At 44.1% G+C, this 17,331-nt stretch overlaps 1 protein-coding gene across 1 annotated transcript in view; it reads left to right on the top strand.

Annotated features, from left to right (window-relative positions):
- The first annotated feature begins 220 nt into the window (after positions 1-220).
- Positions 221-17,331, top strand: part of LPCAT3 (lysophosphatidylcholine acyltransferase 3) — a 37,875-nt gene continuing 20,764 nt past the window's right edge. The window contains exon 1 of the mRNA XM_057701743.1: positions 221-460. Within this exon, the coding sequence (XP_057557726.1) occupies positions 310-460 (151 nt within the window). The 5' untranslated portion in view covers positions 221-309. The remainder of the gene's footprint in view (positions 461-17,331) is intronic.

A 17,331-nucleotide genomic window follows, 5' to 3' on the forward strand; every position in this document is an offset into this window, starting at 1 on the left:
TCCAATCGCGGGTCTGCTTCCTGATTCCAAGCCCCGCCCCCGGCCTGCCCCGCGGTCAGTCTCCGCCCGAGTCACCTTTGCCTTGCAAACCTTCGGCCCCGCCCCCTGCCTACCTTGCTGTGTGAGGCCCCGCCCCCTGTCCGGTCCGGCCAATGACCGGCTGAGCCCGGAGCCGCTGGGCGGGCCCGCAGCCAATGCGCACGCCGTGGGCGGGCTCCGGGCCGGAATTGGGGGTGAAGCTCCAGCGTTGTGCCCACATTCGGGGCGCGCGGAGCTGAGGGGTCCCTGGGGGGGACGCCCGGAGCTAAGATGGCGTCCGCAGCCGAGGGGGACGTGGGAGCGTTGGCGGAGCTAACGAGGGTACTGCGCTGGGGTTTCCAGGACCTGAGCCTTAACAAGTTGGCGACGTCCCTGGGCGCGTCAGAACAGGCACTGCGGCTCATCATCTCCATCTTCCTAGGTAAGGACCCCTCGCAGAGTCCCCAGGGAACGGGGATGTGACCTCCCCCTCTAACCGGAGCCACCGGGAGGGCTTTGTGGGCTGCAGATGTGAATCCTAGAACACACCGATCAGGTATGGAGAGGAAGACGAGCCTAGTTTCGAGTCTGGGGCGCTGTGCCCTCTGAACCTCTTCACCTTTCCCTTCGACCCCTTGCTATGCTCTTCTGGCCCCTTATTGGGCGCCACCACCCTCTCATCCTGCCATGCTCTACCCTGTGTCTCCACGACCTGTCCTTATTTGTCTCTCTCTTGAGTTCTACTCTCTGTCCATGTGTACTGCTGTTATAAATACCAACCCTCACACACGCGCACTTCTTATTGGCAGGTTTAGGCCCCCTAACTTAGATATTTTAGTCCTATGGGCCTTCTCAGCCCCCTACTCCATATTTGCATATTCTGAGTGTCTCTTGTGCATTGCCAGCTTGTATTACACCTTCGTCTTTTTGTCCCGTTTCTAATATCTTCTTCTTATACCATATTGCTTTTTCTTTTCCTTAACCATCCACCTGTCATTTACCCTGGAATATCATTTTAATACTGGACTTGGGAAACAGGAGTGGCAACCCCTTAAAAATTATCCATGCTTCCCGAAGCGTCTGTTACACATGTGGTTCAAAGGATGTGGTGTATCTGCATTTATGTCACAACAAACTGTATTATAACTGGTTTATAGGCTTTTTAAAGAACTTTATTGAGATACAGTTAACATACAATAAACTGCATATATTTGGAGTGTACAATTTGGTATCCCAATCTCCCACCTCCATGGTTTTTTAATACACAGAAGCAGCGTGGCACAATGAGGGGAAAAAAAAAGTGTGCGGACTTGCAAGGCAAACAAAATTAGACCCAGCCCTGCTGCTGCATACAAACTGTGGGATCCTGGGCGAACCACTTAACCTCTCTGAGCCTCAGTTTTCTTATTTATGAAATGAGGACAATAATGCCTCTCTGATAGGACTGCTTTTAAGTCTTGTAGGAATTCAAAGGTCAAGAGATGATATATAAATATTTGAGTAGTTGGAAGGTTTTATGAAGGTTATGGGACGTTAGCTAAGAGAGCAGGAGTGGGGAAGAATTAAGCACACAAGTCTGGGGAGGTGGGCAAAAGCAGGTCTGAACCACAAGAAATTTGAGATGAAGTTGGGCAGGTGTGGAAAGCCTTAAATGCTGGAAAGAAATTTGGAATTTATCCAGTAGCGAGTAGAGACACTGACATATAATATCACCTAAGGGTGCTAACCCCATCTAGATAATGGAAGAGGCATTAATTCATATTTAAACAACCTTGGGTAGTATCATTGTCTTTTGCTTATTACACATCAAATCAAGATAATCTTCCTTTCTTCCAGGTAAAGGTCACCTTTTCCCTCTCTTGTAGAACTGTAAAATTTTAGAGGCAGAAGGAACCTTCAGTTGTGTGACTTGCTTTAGTGTCACATCACCCAGATCTAATGCAAATTTATCAGTACCTCAATCTAGGGTTCTTTGCACCACACCAACTTTGAATTTCCTACTTCTTCATCCTTGTCTCTGGCCCAGGTTATTTGTTGGGATTGTCATAGGCAATTAAGAGTGTTTACATTTCATTCATTAGGAAGCTCACTGTGGATGTCTCAACTACAAAATGAGTGTAACACAAGAAGCAACAAATAATAAGGGGCAACCTGTTAAATGGAGCTGGGGCTCAAATTAAGACCTTTTAGTACTGACATAATCAAATACAGCCTGTGCACCCCTGATGGACTACTCTATACTATCATGGTGCATACAACTGTCTAGAAAATTGTCTTCTCCATATCCCACCCCTCTAACCTCATCCTCTCATTACCACCAAGCATCAAAGTAATAAGTACTTGGTATAATACATCTGCCACACTCCTGAGCCCCCTTGTGCATTGTACCATTTCCCACATCCCCCTTCCTATCCCATATGTGCCATTGCGTTCAGTAACTCATAATGTACCTCATTTTTAGGTCAACTTGGGGTTCACGTTGCCTCAGATCAGGCATACGTCTTGCACGTGGATATATAAGACTGTATTTTCTTGGTTTATGTTAAATACATACATAGAAACATAGATTGATACGCTTATTGACAAGTGCATGGAAGAAAGGGTGCATTCTGGTTGTAAATATGTTTCTCTTACAAAGGTATTATCACTTCTGTGTATTAGAACCTAGAAACCAGTAGCCTTTCAGCAATGGAGTTCTTGAACCAGCCCTCTTGGGGAGCTGGGATAGTGGAAGAAATCCTTCCTTAAGGTACCAAGAAGACCTGTAGTCCGAAACAATTTCTGACTCACTTTCTACTAACGAGATTAATTTGGGTTAAAAGCACTTAAATGCAGGTACCATGAGGGAAGAGTTAGTATTATATATTGATATCAGATATTCACATTTTAAAGGGATAGTTTCATTACTATTTTAATTAGATAGTCTCATTCCTATTTTTGTAACATCTTACTCTCCCTACTTGAGTTCTGTGTGCTGATCTCGGGATGGGCTACCCAGCACTAGCCTTCAAATCTTTTTAAGTGAGATCCATGGTAAGAAATGTGTTTTACATCATGACCCAGTATGCACATAGGTGAATATTTGCATTGGAAACAAAAGTTGCAGGAAACTTTACTCACCCTGAGTATAGGCAGTGTGTTTAGCTAGTTTCTATTTTATTTTTTAGTATTGTTGATGACCTACTAAATTGATTTCATGACCCATCAGTGGATTACAACAAGCAGTTTGGAAAATCCTGAGGTAGAGGCTGTAATTTTTAATATTCCATACTTCGAGGAAAGGATAAGCTTATAAGTGCTGCTGAACAGGCAGAGGACTCTGTTAGAGGAGAGGTGTGTGTTTGTCTTGCATATGATTGCCACGAGTTTGGTGGAAGATAAAGTCTGCTATGAGCTCTGGTGCTGGCAGATGCTACTGGAAAACATCACAGCTTCAACAACTCAGTCTCATCGTTCCTTATCATAATTAATAACATAAATTGTTCCAAGCAAATTCAGTAAAATGCACCTACTGTGGGCGAAGCACTGTGCTTGACCCCGCAAGGGCAAGGACAGTGGTACAGAATGAGTAATAGAGCCAGGCACCTGAAGGTGTGACATACGGTCTGTTAGGGGCAGGGAATGGGCACGAGATAAGTACTCTCATAACCACAATAGCAGACAGAAGTCTCAGTGCCATCAGAGAGTTACAGAGCTTTGTGAGATTTAAAGATTGGACCTTTAATAAACTTTGAAAGGGGAATAAGGTTTCAGCAGACGGAGATGGCAAGACGGAAGAATAGGGTGAGCCAGGGCACCGATGCAGGGACATGTGGCGACAGATTCAAGGAACAGGAAGTGGTCCAGCTAGACTGAAGCAGGACCTAAGTAGAGAAGTGGTGAAAAATAAGACTGGAAACGTGGGTCGTGGAGCCTTGAAGCCAAGGCAAGGAGTGTGTGCTTAGTTAGGCAGGTGATGGGGCCCATCGCAGATACTTGAAAGGGGAGCGATGTGGCTGGCCTGTCCTGGGAGCTGACAGAGGAGTACAGACTCTTTTGGAAGGTAGATTCTGTAACCAGTTCATCTACACAGCTGCTCAAGCCAGAAACCTAAGAACCAGCCTTGTCACCTCCCTTCCACTCTCTGCCCTCACCCCCATCACCAAGTCCCTATCAACACCAGCTCCAAATTGTGCCTCAGATACTCCACTTTCCTCCATCACCACAGCCGCTGACCATCTGTCACCAGAACCACCCGAGTAGCCCCTGGGTGGGTTTCTAATTTCTTCCTGCCCACTCAGTCCATTCTCTGGGAGCAGCCAAGGTGGTCTGACACTGTGCGTCTCCTGCTCAGACTCCTTCAGAGGCTCCCACACACCCCTGGGAATCCCCTGCTCCAGCCTGGACTTGAACAAGTTCACAGCCTTGTAGCCACTCTACACTGGCCCTCTCCCAGTTCCTCAGAAAAGGTATCAGGCCTTTCCTACCTTGAGGCTTTGTACCTGCAGATCCCGCTGCCGACAGCTCTCTGCAGTCATTACCCACCTGACAGAGCCTTTTCGTCTTTCAGGCCTCGGTTCACCTGCAAGAGTTCGTTCCTGCCTCTCATTTTAAATTATGTCCCCCTGTTGTACTTTCTCCCACTGACTGAAATTTTCTTCCAAGTGTTTATTCCAATGTGTGATTTTGTATTTGTAGATGAGGGCAGAAATCATGTAAGTTTTGTTCGTTGCCGTGTACCTAGAATTTAATACAGTACCTAGCGTATGGAAAAGGCCCAATAAATATTTGTTGAATAAGCAAATGTGTGAATGGATGACTTGGCAACTGATTACATGGAGGATAAAGAAGCAGTTGGAAAAAAAAACAAACTCAGTCTTTCTGCCAGGGTAACTGGAAAGGTGACAGTGTCTTTCGCAAATGCGCAGAGGTCAAGAGGAGATGTTGTTCAGTGCCAGGGAATGATCTAGTTTTGGACTTGCTTTAGGTTCCTGCAGGTTGTCTTGTGCAGCCTAGTCTTGTTCAGGAAAAAAGCTGGACTAAAGATATAGTTTTAGGAGTCAATAGTGGTATCATAATGGAGTCAGGGACTGAAACGCCCTGAGAAGCTTACACGGAAGAGACTCTAGAGTGTGTTGACGTTGCTGCCCTTTGTTGATAATGAAAGTGGCTGACATTTATAAAGTGCTCAGCAGTACCCCACCTAAGCCTGCCAATTACCCCTAAGATATTTACAGTACTCTTATCATCTCCCTTGTGCAGATAGGAAACTGAGACCTCCAAAGGTTGAGTAACTTTCCTAAGGTCACACCTGCTTCTACGCACCTCTAAAATCCCTGCTGTTTCCTACCTTGGGATTGGGAGGAGCATGCAGGGGTGGGAAAGACAAATGGCCTTGGTATCCTTTGCTGTTCTCTTTCTGCATGATTGAACCAAGATGTAATCAGCATGTGAGACACCTCTCAGCAGCCAAAGCTGGCGCCGGCCAAGTAGAGCAAATGGCCACCCCACCCAGTGCGAGCGTCCTCCCCCAGGCTCGGCCACGACTGTGGCTTGGCTGGTCGGCTCATCAAAAATGGCACTTAGGGGTAAGGACTCTCTCCTCAGAGGTTCAGAATTAGCACCACTGCAGTTAGCAACCTTTAAAATCAGAGGAGGTCCTGCAGCTCAGCTCCCTTTGGACCAAAATCAAGTCTGGCCCTTCAGAACTAAATCCATCATTCAGGGCAAAAAGCTTTCTTCAGGTAGCAATATGAAGAGACCAAAGCTAAGCAAGATGGAAATTGAGGATCACTAGCTAAACAAATGGGACTTCTGACTGTAATACAAAGCAAGGTCCAAAAATTCTATGATTGTGAACTAAGGGAGTTGTCCTAAATGACTTTCAAGGGCTCTTTGATCCTAAAAGGCTAGGTACATTCTACATTTTAGACTTTATTCTAATGCATAGCCACAAATTTCATCATAACCTAAAGCTTCCTGTTGAGGATTTCTTTTAAATATATTTTTCCAACTACTTTTTATCTATACTGCAATATCTTACATTGCACAAAACTTCATGTTTGAATGCCAGTGTAACTTTAATGTCAGACAGAACCATTTCTTTGCAGAGGCACATGTAAATCAGGGCCATGAGATTATACGCACAGGGTAATTTCACAAAAGCAATTACATGCCCACTGACATTAACTCTGTCTGGGCAGCCACAGGAACTCACTGAAGGAATTCCGTCCAGCAGGTTTTTAAAAATGGGATTCACTCTTCAAAAAGGAAATGGCATTTCAGCTGGACCATAAAAGCTATGGAAGATTCTAGTCAGGTAGAGATAAAAAGGGGAGCTTTCCAGCGGCAAAAAATAATGAGCATGTATGTGGAGAGCAGGAAAAGTGAGAACAATCTGAGGAACAGCAAGAAATCCAGTTTGGCTAGAATAATAGAAGCTTCATAAAGCAGTAGCAGAGAAAAGCCTGATAGAGTCTTCAGGTGGGGGGAGGCGGGGTGCATGGTGGCAGAGTCAGCTGAGTAAGCTGGCAGGACGCGCATCATCTTTAGAGACCGGCGGGCCTAGGTGTAGGTCTCTGAAATTAATTAAGGTTAAATATGCACTGGGACTTCCCTGGAAGTTCAGTGGTTGGGACTCCATGCTTGCACTGCAAGGGGCGTGGGTTTGATCCCTGTTTAGAGAACTAGGATCCCACATGCTGCACAGCACGGCCAAAAAAAAAAAAAGATTAAATATGTACTAGATCTTTCACCATCGACCAATGACTAAACTTCAGCCATCCTTTTCCTCATGTTCCCAAAGGCCAGTTTTACTAAAGAAATTGAGGTTAAGAGTTAAGCAATGTATCTGATAAATACTTTTTTAAATTATATTTAATTCATAACAAGCAGCAATATTTTGAAACAGAATACAAAATTTACCTGCATTTTAACAACTAATATAGTCATCAAAGAGCTTTCTTATTTCCCGAGAACTGCCTAGGCAGACCCTTCACGAAGGTGCACTCACTCTTTCTGCTCTGGCAAATGTGAGAAGCATTGCTCCTTGGGAAGCTCCGAGGATTGAATGAGATGAACTGTATGAACACTTGAGCAAGCCTGACCCAGGGTAGTTTTTGTTGTTGTTGTTTTGGGGGGTTTTTTTGTGTTTTGTTTGTTTGTTTTTGACTGCATCGGGTCTTCATTGCTGCGCGTGGGCTTTCTCTAGTTGTGGCGAGCGAGGGCTACTCGTTGTTGCAGTGCTTGGGCTCCTCATTGTGGTGGCTTCTCTTGTTGCGGAGCACGGGCTCTAGAGTCTCAGGCTTAGTTGCCCCTCGACATGTGGGATCTTCCCAGCCCAGGGATCGAACCCGTGTCCCCTGCATTGACAGGCAGATTCTTAACCACTGCACCACCAGGGATGTCCCCAGGGTAGTTTTACATAATCGTTCTCTGCGTTCCATCAATAAATATTCATCACCTTCCTTGCCAAGGAGACTCCAAGTGTGGTCTCGGGACCAGCAGCATCAGGTCTTCTAGGAATTTGTTAGACATGCAGATTCTCAGGTCCACCCCTGACCCACGAAATGAGAAACTGAGGATGGGGCCCAGTGATCTGTGTTTTAACAAGCCCTCCAGGTTATACCAATTCCCCTGATGTTTGAGGATCACAGGTTTAGTGTGTGGCTTCAAGTATCTATTTTGTAATACTTTTTTTTTAATTAATTAATTTATTTATTTGGTTGTGCCGGGTCTTAGTTGCACCTCGCCAGCTCCTTAGTTATGGTATACAAACTCTTAGTTGCGGTACGCATGTGGGATCTAGTTTCCTGACCAGGAATCAAACCCAGGCCACCTGCATTGGGATCTCAGAGTCTTAATCACTGCACCACCAGGAAGTCCCTGATTGGTAATACTTGATGTCCCGATAGTACCTTAAATTTTTTGAAATGTCACCGTATCCTGTGATCTCTGGAATATACAAAATGCTATCAGATTCTTTATGGTTTAGTTTTCCCCATTTGCTAACGTGTCTTGTTATTCTCCAACTATCATAATTATTACCGAATCATATGATTAATGTCATTATAATAATGACATTATTATATCTTTATCATCTGTATTATCATAACTATCATCATTACCCACACCGTCTGTTGTGACTTGTAGCTTTAACAAAAATTAGGTGCCCTCTTTGCAGCTGCTGGGAAAAGATGTTCTAAGTGAACTGTCCTTCTCACGCAGAGTTTTTAAGGTAGGGTTGTGTGTGTTGACATTTTCCCAGCAGTTGCTGAAGTCAAGGGCAAGGAGATTTAGGGCCCACTTGGAGTTCTTTTGGTGAAGCAATAATAGCTTCCTAGAGACTTAAAGCCTAAGATCTGTGTAGCCCAAAAGATGTGGTATGCATCTTTATTTCTCCCTATTTTCAAAACGAGAAGAAAGAGGGCGGCGAGTAAGACACTAAAAATAGGGATAAGTAATTTCTGGATAAGAGTTTCCTTTTGGCTTAAAATGAACTGCTTTTTAAATCTAAGTTCCTCCTCATTCAGGCAGTGGCTTTGAAGATAAGTGAGATTCATGAAACTGTGGACACCCTGAATGAAGGATTCTGTCTGACAAGCATGTGTGCTATAATTGTTAGTAATAGAGGCTTCTGATGGAAATGTCATTGCATTGGAATTGTAGGGACAGTTCCTCAGAGAGTGGGTAGAAGGTCAGGCCAAAAATGATCAGACTGAGGTTTTGTTTTGGTTTTTTTTTAAGAACTCCCTCTTTTTAAAAAAAATAATATATTTATTTATTTATTTATTTATTTATTGGCTGTGTTAGGTCTTCGTTGTGTGTTAGGTCTTCGTTGTTGCACACGGGCTTTCTCTAGTTGTGGTGTGCAGGCTTCTCATTGTGGTGGCTTCTTTTGTTTCAGAGCACGGGCTCTAGGTGTGTGGGCTTTAGTAGTTGCAGCATATGGGCTCAATAGTTGTGGCTCATGGGCTCCAGAGCACAGGCTCAGTAGTTGTGGCACACGGGCTTAGTTGCTCCACAGCATGTGGGATCTTCCTGGCCCAGGGCTCGAACCCATGTCCCCTGCATTGGCAGGCAGATTCTTTTTTTTTTTTTTTTTTGGCACACGGGCTTAGTTGCTCCGTGGCATGTGGGATCTTCCTGGAGCTAGGATCGAACCCGTGACCTCTGCATTGGCAGGCGGATTCTTAACCACTGCGCCACCTAGGAAGCCCTGGCAGGCAGATTCTTAACCACTGCGCCACCTAGGACGTCCCAGGTTTTGTTCTTGATTCACATGAAGTTGAGTAGACAGTTTAAATGCCTCACACAAACCACAGGCTGAGTTTAAGTTAAAAATAAAAAGCTTGGGTCTTCCCTAGTAGCACAGTGGATAAGACCCCCTGATCCCAATGCAGGGGGCCCGGGTTCCATCCCTGGTCAGGGAGCTAGATCCCACACGCATGCCACAACCAAGAGTTCACATGCCGCAGCTAAGACCTGGTACATCCAAATAAATAAATTAAATAAGTAAATAAACATTTTAAAAAATAAATAAAATACAAAGCTTTGTCAATTAAAGATGCTTTTCAGCATCAAGTTGCTATCATGTTGCTATGGCATTTTGAGAAGAAAAGCATACATGGTCCTACCTGCTGCGTGAAATTATAGATGGTGAGATAGAAATTTTGCAGGCAATTAAGAATTCACTATAAAAAAAATAGACAACCCATGTGCATATGTTGTATATGCAAATCTGAGGAGGATATGAGACACCAGGAGGCTAAGTTCTGGTCACTGTATATTTGTATGTGCTCTAATGAGAAGTGGCTTCCATGTAGACGCGCTAAATGGCTTATAGCTCTTGAGGTTTCCAGTTTCTGCTGTGATAGCAATTCTAAACTCAGATGGACTTGGACACCACTCTGGATTACTGTCCATAAATATAAAACTTCTGTTTGCAAGCCAGCAAGCAGAGGCCAACTGGAACAGTGCCCTTTAAGGCTCCTATGGCATATACCTCAGACAAAAGTGGAAAAGATTGATTACAGTTGGAGTACAATATACAGGCCCCTGATTAAAAATATTGACCCATAAGGGCTACTAGAAATCCTCATGCTTTAGCTAAAGGATAATTTGACTCCACTTTTAATTCTTCTTTAGTTCTTCTGAAAGCATAGGAAACAAAGGCAAAATGTAGGAACTCCTATATAGCATGCATTTGTATCATTTATACCAAGAGCCTAACAGAGCAATTATGGGGACCCAGGTCACCATCACACCAGAAGGTCCAAATTTCTTCAAGTCTTAACCTCTTGTTCTGTATTTTTAAGGTATATATATATTTTTTATTACATTCTAAAATACATATTTTTAAATATTTTTAAAAATCCTTCCCAAACCTTCAAGTAATATTGAGATGGTAATATAGAAAGATTATTTCCAGCATGGGTGGTCAGGAATAAAGTGAACTTCATTGAAATTAAAAACTTTATGCCTCAACGGATACTATAAAGAAAGTGAAAAGAATGAGAAACAGAAAAAAAGAAAAAAAAAGAAAGAAAAGAATGAGAAAATATTTGTGAATCATATATCTTATAAGGGTGTAGTATCCAGAATTTATCAAGTATTTTTATAATTCAACAATAAAAAGACAAATAACCCAATTTAAAAATGGGCAAAAGATATGAATAGATATTTGTCTAAAGAAGGCATAATAATGGCCAATAAGCACATGGAAAGATCCTAAATGTCATTAGTCATTAGGAAAATGCAGATCAAGGTCATAATGACATACCATTTCACAGCTACCAGGATGGCAATTAAAAAAAAAAGGAATAAACAAGTGTTGGTGAAGATGTAGAGAAATTGGAGTCCTCACAGTTGCTGGTGGGACTGTCAAGGAAGCCACTGTGGAAGGCACTTTGGCAATTTCTCAAAGTTAAACAGTTACAGTATGACCCAGCAATCCACTCCTAGTTATGTACTCAAAAGAATTGAAAGCATATGTTGACACAAAAACTTGTACACACATATTCACAGCATTATTATAATAGCTGAAAAGTGGAAATGAGCCAGCTGATGAATGGATAAACAAAATTTCATATTCATAAAATGGAATATTCAGCCATAAAAAGGAATGAAGTAGTGATACCTCCTAAAATGTGGATGAACTTCGAAAACATGGTGCTAAGTGAAAGAAGCCAGACACAAATGGCCTCATAGTGCCTGATTCCATTTATGTGAGATGCCCAGAATGAGCAGATCCACGAAGACAGGAAGTAGAACTTCCCTGGTGGCACAGTGGTTAAGAATCCTACTGCCAATGCAGGGGACATGGGTTCAAACCCCGCCCAGGAAGATCCCATATGCCTTGGAGCAACTACACCTGTGCACCACAACTACTGAGCCCACATGCCACAACTACTGAAGCCCGCGCACCTAGAGCCTGTGCTCTGCAACAAGAGAAGCCACTGCAATGAGAAGCCCACATACCACATACCGCGTACAGCCACGAAGTGTAGCCCCCACCCGCCACCACTGGAGAAAGCCCACAGGCGCGGCAACGAAGACCCAACGCAGCCAAAAATAAATAATTTTAAAAAAAGACAGAAAGTATGTTGCCGGGGATGAGGAGGGTTGAATTGGGAGTGACTGCTGAGAAGCATGGGGTTTCTTGTTAGGGTGATGGAAATTTTCAGGCATTAGGTAGTAGGGATGGTTGCACAACATTTTGGATACACTAAAACTCACCAGATTGCACACCTGCAGAGTAAAGAATGACTCTGCGTGATCTCAAAGGTAGAGAAAGCGAACCCAACAAATAACTACACCCATTCAGATTCATGAGGACAATTAGACGGTGTGATGCTGTTATCTTTTCTCCTGTTAGAATCCCAGCTGGTTCAGAACGAGTTTATTGTTTCACTTGCTGAGAAAAAGAAGTCTCACCTACCTTGTTGGCATTTACAAAGCCTAGATTTGGCAACTCTTAACACAGGAGAGAAATTATCGTGACAAGTATTTGAGAGGGTTGGAGAAAGAGCAGTTAATTCGCCACTTGTTGGTGTTTCAGGGCAACCCTGGGCCAGATCAAGTCACAACAGGAATGAAGAACTCCTCTGTTTCTCCACTGAAAACCAGCGCCATAAATTAAAAGGGGGAAAAAACCCAGGTTACCACACACTAGTTAGAAGTTTTTGAGAGAGAACCATAAAGTGTAAAATCCAAAAAGCATTTAAAAATGGGAAACAGAAGACTTCAGGTCTATAATAGGGAAAGAAGAGGAGGAAACAATAACAGAAAGGGCACAAAAGAAAGGTAAGAAGCAAGTGGAGGGGCAGACGGGTCAGAGAGCAGAGATGACGGGGCTGTGGGCTCTGCGGCCCTGGCCAGCCCTCCGCCCCTTTCCCTGTGCCTTTGATGAGCCTGTGTTCCCAGGTGATAAACATCTCTGCCAGATGACTTCTGCCCTCCTTCCCGCCCCTGGACTTAAACAGGTGCCCCTGGGTTTGAAATGTTTAGCCTTGGCATATAAACACGGGATCCTTCTACTCTCTTCCCTTCCCATCAATCCGAATTCCAGCTGCATTCCTTCCATCCCAGAAGTTAGTCTCTTTGAGCGACATGTTTCAGCCACTATATGTAAAAAGGTGAACCAACAGGAAAGAGGGATTCTATGCTACATGATGCTGCCTTATTCCCCACACTGAGCTAGAGGCAACAGTGTATCCTAAAGTCCAGACGGACAGTCTTACTGCCCCTTCTCTTCACAATTTGCTTCCCAGACCTTGCATCCCACCTCCCATCTGGCCCTCCCTGCCTGCCAGCAGCAATCCTGCCCAAGCCTTCTCAGCCTCACCCCTCCCAGCCCGAAGGCAGTTCCTGAGAGCCAGGATCCTAAGGCCACAACACTGCCGCCCCATGCCCCCCACCCCAAACCCCCACCAGAACTTCTTTGGGGAATATGCCTGTTATTTAGAAGGCCTTGGATGAAGCCCTGTGCCCATAGAATTTTGGAAATAGCAGAATTTTCTGGCGTATGCCTTGTGGTAGTTGATTATTTTTTTAAATAATCCAGGATTTGTGGGACCTGAATCTTCTATAATCTTGGTGACCTTCTTTAAGAAAAAGAATACAAAAATATCTGACACGTTTTTATAAAAATGTATGACCGTGGGAACACACTGCTAGCTCCTACCTCCACCTCATCCCCCCAGGCCTTAAAGGGGCCCATGCAGATGAAGGGACTCAAACTGAAGCTTGATTAACTTCCTGGTAAATCAGCTTCTTCCTGGGAGTACTAGGTGCAACTCAGACCTTTATTTTTGAAATTTGCTGTAGGTTTAATTAGGTTAAATCAGAATTGAGGTGGGCAAAGGCCAAAATTTCCCACGCCTGGGTTAGAGGCTTGAGCCTGAGATTTTATATCTTAAAACTGGTTAAAAGAATACTCAAGTTTTAATAAGTTAGGTATAGAGATGCTTATATAAAATATTTGCCCATATGTAAATGTTTTTTAAGTGGCCTCAAGGAAGTACATGTTTGATGCTTTTTACAGATATTTTCTCTTTTAATCTGCACAACAGCCTGCAGGATGGCTAGTATTTCCCCTGTGAACTGAAAGAAAAACGCACAACCTAAAAGTTGCAAGTTAAGTTTTATTCGGGGACCTTACTGAGGACTATAGCCCGGGAGACAGCCTCTCAGGTAGCTCTGAGGAACTGCTCTGAAGAGGTAAGGGAGGAGCCAGGATACATATGAATTTTTTGCTGGGAAAAAACACGTAGTTGAGCATCAAAAGATTACTACAAAAAGATTACTACTAATCACAAAGAAGAGACATCTCAAATTAATAATTTTTGTGCTTTTCTGTGTATGGGAAGATGCAAGAATCTGGGCTCACTGAAATTGTTCCTTAGATACACATCGTTAACTATCTAGAGCCAGTATCCAAAGGCCAGAACCCTTCCAGTTTTTCTTCATCCTGAATTCCCCTCTGTGTGCGTTGTCGGTGGGTAACTGCAGTGGCTGTTGGCTTGGACCTTGTAGAACTGGAATGGGGGGCAACATTCTTTTCATTACAGCCCTGTTTCAGAGATGAAGAAATTAAGGTACAAAGAATCTAAGTGATTCGCCCAAGTAGCAGAGCTGAATTTCTAAACCAGATTACTCTTGATTCCTGAGTCCAGGGATATTCTAGCTAGAATCAGATAATCCAGCTAGAAGTTGCCACCATGTGATTTGCTAACTTAAAAAGAATCAAAACGTGATAAAATGCACTGAATATAGACAACAGGGGTACCATTTATCTTTGCTAGAAAAGGCATTTCAACATCTTAAAGTGCCTCAAAGTCAGCCAACATCTGTTGTCCCTGTTCCACTAAAAGCAAGAACTTCTAGTCAGCAGCCTTAGCATTCTTTCAGTCTATAAATTTTTGTCATAACAAAATAACTGTGACCATTTGAACCATCTGAGTAGTACAGAAGAAGACTGTAATCCAAATGTTCACATTTGAGGACGGTGTTCCGAGCATCCCTTTTGCCATCTGATCAGTCTTGAGATACTCCTGAGGGCTGGCCCCTGCCCAGTGGCTGACTTCCTGGGCTCAGAAGCCAGTGAGCACCTGTGAGCGAATCCTCCTGGGGTGGGGGTCCACACAGAGGGGATCGGCAGCTTCAGGATGGGTCTGTTGTCATAACTTTTCAGCTTTGAGAGCATGTTCCACACACGTCTGCCGGCATGTGCGTCACTAGCACTAAGCTTAAGGAGACCTTGCTTGTTAATTACCAAAAGCACTTGGCTTGAGTGGAGCAATTAAAGACTGACTTTTGGTGGGACTTTGGGGCAGTTCAGGGTTAGGTTGTTTGGTTGGGTTAAGTGACTGAAAAAAACTAATGTTCCTTAACTTTCATAAGAACTCTTTTTCTTTCTCACAAGCGGTTTACTAGTTTACCCTTAAAATGTCCCCTTTGTTCTTCATTTATTCCCAGGACGTTTTGATCATTTGTCCCAGTTTCCCTGAATCCTCTACTACAGTCATCAAAGCTCAGCTGGAGGTCACTTTCAGAAATGAACTGTACAGGGAACTCCCTGGCGGCCCAAGGGTTAGGACTCGGCGCCTTCACCGCTGTGGGCCTGGGTTTGATCCCCGGTCAGAGAACTAAGATTCTACAAGCCACATGGCACAGCCAAAAAGGAAAAAAAAAAAAAGAACTGCACAGTATGAGAGTAGGGACGAGGAGTCCCCAAGAATCGATGAAGAAAGAAAATACAGGAGAGCACCTAAATTTAGCACTGAAGTGAAGTTTGTAAATGGTTTTAGATAGGAAGATAAGCAGATGTAAACAGGGCGTGTGTCTGTGAACAGAGAATCAGAGAATAATACGGCTGTAGCTTTAAAAGCGCACAGCTAGTTGTTAGAGATGCGCTCGCAGGCCGCTGCCAGGTGCCAAGGCATGTGGCAAGAGTATCAGCGTGGAAATCAAGTGATGTGGGTGCTAATTGGAGCTCTGCTCTGTCCACCGGAGGCACTCCGGCTATCCCGTTCAGGCCTTAGTGTCACATCTATGTAATGGAGGGTTTGGAGTCAGTGATTCCTAAGGTTTCATGGGTCCGAAGACCCTGGATGATCCTGTGAGTAAGCCTTCCGCATGTGACTCAGCGCGAGCCCTAGGGGACTGTAGGGTGGGGAAGCTGTGCTGGCACCTTGGCCATTACTACCAACAAGGTTTAACCTGCAGAACAGAAACAGGACCAATGTGAACAAATTCCAGAGGTGAGCTTCGTCCCCACCTCAATGTCCCTAACCTCCCAGTGTTCTTCCAGCTGGCAGAGTGACCAGTAACTAAGCTCGGGACAGTAAGTGCCTAGACAGTTACCTGTCACCGAAAAGAGACCGTGTCATGAAAGGCTTCACTCTCCTTCCTCTTTCTGTTTGTGCTCCTTTTCTCTGTATAGTTGTTCAGCACAAGGAATTTCCACTCTGGTGAAAGAAAAGAAATTTGAGTGGCAGATCTTCACAGTAGAAGTAAGAAGGATAAAATTATCACGTGAAAATATTTGATAAAAATAAACTACAAATAAGCCACGTTCAAAAGCAGTCCTATTTTATATTCTAGTCTGCAATTCTTGGGAAAATTGAACTCAAATTTGATCCTAAAAGAGGCCTTCCAGTCGCCCAAAGCAAAATACCCATCATCTATGGAAACGTTTCATAGTTCAGAAAAATTTCAACACCCAGATGATGTAAGGCTGAAATAGGTTTTTCCAGCCATCTCTTTTAACTAGAAATTCCGGGGTCGCCACATTCTTGCCGGTAAACAATCCCTAAGGGCAGTGATGGACGGACACGGCCTCTTTTGAGATCCTCTGCCCCCCATCCCTGTATCTCCAACCATAAGCATGAATTTTGAGTTTGAGATGAGTTTTAGTCACTTTACTCTAAGAAGCCCATTGACCCTCTGAACCAGATCTTCTCACAAGAGGGTGAGGATACGGTGACCTGGGCTGGGGACACGTTACCGCGTTGCTGAAGGCCGGGGAAGAAATAGGTTGGACAGGAAACAGAGGCGGTAAGTTAGCAGGTTGACTGCAAAAGGACGGTAGCTGGAAGCAGCAGCAGCACCAGGACGGGAGCGGGGCCTAGAGGGGTGGGGCTGTGCGGTCGGAAGGGGGCAGAGGGCCTGTGCTGAGTGGCTGAGTCACGGGTGCATCCCACCGCACCAGTTCCGAGCAGCCAGCACAGGTTAGGTAACTGCTTTGATGTGTTTGCTATCATTGTATTCGTAGAATGAAGACCATAAATGACTACTTACCTCATATAGTTGTTGTGCGGACTGAGTGGGGTAATGTGCCTAAATTTCGTGTTTAACTCAATGCATGGCACGTGGTAAGTGCTTGATAAAGGTTGGTTGCTGGAATTGATGATAATGCTTGTTATTATTGAGAAGAAAATAGTAAGAAAGCTGGCAAGAAAGATCATAGACAAAGTTCCCACACAAGAGTGGTTTGGGCAGAATTCCGAGGATTGGGACCAGAGGAAGGGAGGGGGGAGGGACATCTTCCTCAGAGTCTGGAGAAAAGGAGAGAAGCGTGGATTTCAAAGAGCTTCTTAAGTTTTCCGGCGGACAGGTCCCTGAAGGCCAGGGTGGAAAACTAAACAAATGCGTCCTCTCCAGGGCCCAGGGACTCAGCCTAAAGCAGCTGCCGAAAGACAAGTGTCATTGAAGGCTCATGTTGTATCTTTAAAATACAGGACAACTTGGCATTCCATTTTGTATAATGGATTTGTTTTTACTATAATCAAAGTTACTTACCAGTTAAATTATTTGAGAATTTTTCCTGCAGAA

This window comes from Hippopotamus amphibius, chromosome 12 (genome assembly GCF_030028045.1).
Source record: "Hippopotamus amphibius kiboko isolate mHipAmp2 chromosome 12, mHipAmp2.hap2, whole genome shotgun sequence".
NCBI lineage: Eukaryota > Metazoa > Chordata > Mammalia > Artiodactyla > Hippopotamidae > Hippopotamus > Hippopotamus amphibius.